Consider the following 5,445-nt stretch of genomic DNA (forward strand, 5'->3'; position numbering starts at 1 on the left):
CAACAGATACAGGCAATAATACAGAATGAGGATGACTGATAGGAGTCAGTGCAGGCTTTGCATTTGAGACATACATGGGAATAATAGTGTTATTATTATGCGCATGGATGTTATATATACACACACACACATATACATGATGTGCTACTATTTTTCTAAATATCTTCTAAATTATACTGTTATTACAATGTAATAACTGTGTAATTACATTGTAATACATGTGTATTTCGCCTGTTTCTGTCCAAATACGCTAGTAAAACCATCTGTGTAGTCATGAGGTAGTTTGACAGTTCAACCACTTGGTCACACTGGTTGTGTAGAGGAAACCCACAGCCATATGGGATTGAAGATCAAAGTCAATTCCTATCTCACTACTCACAAAAGCTTCAATAACATGAACGAGTTTATAAAATTTAAACATGGCTAGAGGAGAGACATGGTTTTGTTCATATTTGTTTCAGGTAGTGTTCTGCATCATGCAATACATGTGGCTCTTCAATGGGAACATCTATTAAATATTAATAGCCGTGCAACAGATGGATTTAGATGTGCTTTCATCACAGACCTTTTTTGCATCTGAAATTATTCTTCAATGAATGTCTTCCCTGCGTACATGCAAACTGCAGCTTACCTTGCAGCTTCAATAGATAAGCTACCGTGACTCTGAGGAACAGACACAAATGCACAGATAAGTGTGACACACTGTGATTGACAGAAGCAGATTACGTAAAATGACATATGATAAACAGTGAGGCTGAAAGTATGATCTGTATTTCAGGACCACAAATTGTGTCATGTTACACAATCCATGACAACTAAAGATCAAAGCAAACAGAAATTTCTGCAGCATACAGCATTATGTGTCATTATACAAAATATCATCAAGCTGAGATAAAAAGCCAAAACTCGGTCCATTATTTTCTATACAGGTCATCCATATGGTCCCACATTTATCAGAGCAAAATACATTATTTTCCACATCAGTAGAAACTATGAACACTTTGATTTCACCAGAAGATCTACTTGTGAATGGCAAATTTATGTAACCTGATATATGATGAACCATCTTGCCACCATGGACAAAAAATTAATTTAAAGAAATAGTACACACATAAAAAAAAATTCACATTTTGTGATTATTTACCCATGTCATCCCAAACCTGTATGCAGCTACATTTGATTAAAACAAAAAGAGTACAACAACCTACGTTTTGTGCCATTCACTATCTACCATATGACTTCTATTTTTAGCGTCTTGTACTATACTTAGTTTTTTTTATTCATACTCTCTTCTTTTTGGGGGCTTGACAGATGTGTTGAGGAAAAAAAGTGTCAAGATCCCTCAAAATTCTGTAACATGAAACAAGTTTGGAATGACATGAGTATGTGCAAATAATGACAAAATTTTGATTTTTGGTGAACTATTCCTTTAAGGTCATGAATTCTCAGGCTTGTTAAGCCTTCATTGTCCTGTCAAGCTGTCTTTAATCCAGTCCGGGTACTTTGTTTTTTAGAATTCCAACTGTTTGTTCATTCCGTTGTTTGTGACAGGTGTTGTTGGGTGCATCTTCAGAATCAGAAACTAAAAGGCCATGGTAATTTGCAGCACTGCAAAAATCGAATGTACAAACAAACGAACAGAACATTTCTTTCTGAGTCAGCTGTTTGCCGAGGACGTCATTCACCTATTATTTGTGTCCATGGAGACAGAGCTTAGAAGAAGGTCTCTCGGCACAGAGGACATGTGGATTTGTTGCTAGATGTGAACCATTTATACTGTGGAATGAAAGAAAATGGAAACAACCGGTCAGTGAGGAACGAGAAGCGTTTGAGATCATTCAAGGTTGCACATTTTGCTGATTCTGAAATATCTGCAGAATTGGAGTAATAAATGGTGACAGATTGAGAACTTCACTGCAGATGGGAAATTATTCAATTTCAAGTGCACTGGTGACCTTTTATAGAATTGTAAGCCTATGATTTGAAAGGGATGCAGTCATATTACCAATAAGAACATTAAAACTCAACAAAATCAAAATTGAGCCCATTTACTTTCTGAAAACCATTGAATATCCAGTTTCACACAAACACTTCAGATTACAGAAGTAAAATGGGTGCCATGTTAACTTTAAACTGCAGATATTATAGTTATGTAAAGTCATAAAATAACATAAATGCTCAAAACTACACTTACTATGTTTTAAAAACATTCATCTAAAATAACTATGATGGAAGAGCAAAAGATGGTGTATGTGGCACTCACCAGACAGGCGGAGTGGAACTTCTTTTTGCAGGTACGGCAGGCTTTCTTTGGCAGCGAGTAATTGGATCCGTGAATGACAGAGAAGCAGATCATACAGTCCTCCACCCCCTCAAAACGCTTGTCAACATTGTTCTTCCAGAGCGACAGACCTTCCAGAATACTGCCATTCTACCAAACACAAACACATCATCTAAATTAGTCTGGCCATTTTCAGTTATTCAAAATAAATCACTCTTTAACTGTTACTTTAATAAACCATTTCAACTGGGCCAATTCCAAACTAAACAGGCAACATTAACAGCAGCCCCCAAAAGTATTCAAACCTAAAAAGAAAAGGAAAAGAATTTACAAATACCACTGCATTAGATTAAAAAAAATCACTGCATTAGATTAAAAAAGAAAAATCAAACCCAGTAGCACTTTTTAACAGAGATCACATTTCAAGCCAAACTTTGGTTAAAGCAACAATGGCCAAAAAAAAGTGAAGTTAGTTCTGACAAAAGCTTTTGCATCATTTGTTTCCAGTTGCCATAAATCTATGCAAAGAATGCAATAAAATTCATTTTTATATGTTGCTTAAGTGTCCAAATACGTTATATTTAGTTTATCTATGACAGCACTACCTTGTATTATGACTTGTATTACATGTTTTAGTGCTTGATTTTCAAAAACAAGTTGTAAAATTATGAAAATAAAAATATAATTTTACAAGTAGTAAAAATATTTATTTTTCATGCATCAAAGAATCCCGAAAAAATATATCACACATTCAACAAAAATATGAAGTAGAACAAGTTTTCAACATTGATAATAATAATAATAAATGTTTCTTGAGAAGCAATTCAGCAAATTACAATGCATTCTGCAGGATCATGTGACACTGAAGACTGGAGTAATGATGCTGAAAATTCAGTTTTTCCATAACAGGAATAAATTTGAAAGTATATTGAAATAAAGAACAGTTATTTTAAATTGAGACTTCCGAGCTTACCAACCCCAAACTTTTGAACAGTAGTGTATAAATATCATCTTTTCTTTGATATTTCCTTTTTGACAAGCTAGTTGTTTTATTAAACTAAATGTTACTGCATTTATCTTAAAAGGTTTAAACTGAGAAAATTTTTTACTTCCTGTACCTGGTGTGTGAGGTACGTGTTGAGCTGAAGCATCCAATTGCGCCACTGCTGAACGGCCACACCCACTCTCCGCCCACTCTCCACTAAGATAGAGCCGAGCGGATAATTCTGAGGCAACTGAATCACCAGCTCTATGAAGATATCGTCGACAGAGTAAGTCGCGATCACCTCCCGCGTGGCAGACCGTGCTTTCACCTGAGAATGCGAATCACATCAGATCACAATGCCTAAAACCACTTAAGCGCAGATGATTTTGTTCAATTAAATTTTCCACCACAGCTCACCGTCATGTTCTCAAAAGTCTGGGTGCTGGACTGCACAGATGCAATCTCCTGCACAGACAAAACACCGCTGACGTACTTGCTGGTGAATTTATCCACCGTGCTGAAGACACGTTTCTCTTGGCTGTTCCACCACAGACGCACCATTGCAGGCAAGTCTTTCAACGCACCATAGTATACGGAGCAGGCCAGATGGGGAACCTCAAACTGCAGACCTTCAGTTTCTAGAAAACACACACACTTCTTGAGATGATCTCAGATATGGGATATACATTAATGTTATAAATCATTGGTTGTCAACTGATGGGCCGCCGGTTTGTTTTGATCAGGTCACAGGTAGCAGACTGTGTTGGTATCGAGGACTAAAACTAACTATTAAAACTCTGTAATTTCCATAAAGTTTCAGTAATTAAAATGAAGCTGAAATAAAATGTAAATATAGATGAAAAACAAACTAAAAAAATTAGACATGTTGCCTTGACTGCTAATTGAAACAAGTTTAAGTTGAAGTACTAAAACGACTAAAATTGAAATTAAAATAAAAGCTAAATAGAAATATTTTTTAAAAATAATACAAATAACAAAAATATAAAATTGCTAAAACTTTAAAATGAAAACTAAATGAAAAAAATAAGAAAAAGAATAAAACACATTCAAATAATTGTGCTTAGTTTGATACAAAATAAACAAAAATTACTTTTTTGAAAAAATTACTAATAATATTGCATATTGTTGGGTCCATGTAGTTTGTGATAATGTTTACACATTCATTAATATATTCATTCAATTTTAATGCTTGGTTTTATTAACATTTTTATTTACAATAAATCATTTTGGTAGTGTGTTGAATCCTGTGGTTAAACCAGTTGAGAACTACAGTTATAAATGATCTGCAACATACTCCGGGGGGAGAGAGACAAACTCTCAGTGAAGAAGGTTTTCGGTTCTTTGCTTGAGGGTTCTGCTGGCTGCCCAGGCACTGATGGGATCTCTGGCATCAGACGGAACAGGTGAAGTAGGAGTTTATGAAGAGAACGAGTCTTTTTCAAATGCAGAGAGTACTGAGCTCGCAGCTGATAAATAAAAACAGACATTTTCACTACATGAAAGACGTCATGTTGCTTGCATTACAAATAAGTTCTGCAGCCTTTTTTCACGTTCAATCAAAATCATAAAGAGCTGGGGAGATGAAAGCTGTGACATAATCACTCAATATTTCTGTCACAATGAGACGGACATATCTGACAGATCATTTAACCTCTAGAATGTCTCTGTTAAAAGTGTATTAAAGGGATAGTTCACCCAAAAATGAAAATTTGATGTTTATCTGCTTACTCCCAGGGCATCCAAGATGTAGGTGACTTTGTTTCTTCAGTAGAACACAAATGAAGATTTTGAACTCAAACCGTTGCAGTCTATCAGTCTTATAATGTAAGTGGATGTGAATCACGGCTTTAGGAGTAAAAAAAAAAACCACACAAACAAAACCAAATTAAACCCTGCAGCTCGTGACGAGATCGCAGACTTATAAGTGCATTATCGCCACCTATCTCTCAAATGGACCATTGACACTCTATCTACAATCTCAATTAGGAGTGTCAATGGTCCACTTGAGAGATAGGTGGCGGTAATGCACTCCGCCATAAGTCTGCGATCCTCACACGCCTGCTGTCGAGAACACGCTCAGGAGGACGCGCTGAGTTCAGACAGTTCGGACATTGCGGTGAAAATCAGAGGTAAAAAACTACATAAATACTGTTCAGTT

General features: G+C 35.8%; 1 protein-coding gene across 2 annotated transcripts in view; it reads right to left on the reverse strand.

Moving 5' to 3' along the window:
- Positions 1-232: 232 nt before the first annotated feature.
- The window catches only part of LOC107708613 (E3 ubiquitin-protein ligase listerin-like), a 26,913-nt gene continuing 21,700 nt past the window's right edge, over positions 233-5,445 (reverse strand). For both annotated transcript variants that reach the window (XM_016512889.1, XM_016512888.1), the window contains exons 26-30: positions 4,582-4,753; positions 3,684-3,904; positions 3,400-3,594; positions 2,264-2,431; positions 233-1,776 (exon numbers count right to left, since the gene is read on the reverse strand). In XM_016512889.1, coding sequence (XP_016368375.1) covers positions 1,714-1,776; positions 2,264-2,431; positions 3,400-3,594; positions 3,684-3,904; positions 4,582-4,753 — 819 coding nt within the window. In that variant the 3' untranslated portion in view covers positions 233-1,713. The remainder of the gene's footprint in view (positions 1,777-2,263; positions 2,432-3,399; positions 3,595-3,683; positions 3,905-4,581; positions 4,754-5,445) is intronic.

Source organism: Sinocyclocheilus rhinocerous, unplaced genomic scaffold, assembly GCF_001515625.1.
Source record: "Sinocyclocheilus rhinocerous isolate Xijiao unplaced genomic scaffold, SAMN03320098_v1.1 scaffold2491, whole genome shotgun sequence".
Lineage (NCBI taxonomy): Eukaryota > Metazoa > Chordata > Actinopteri > Cypriniformes > Cyprinidae > Sinocyclocheilus > Sinocyclocheilus rhinocerous.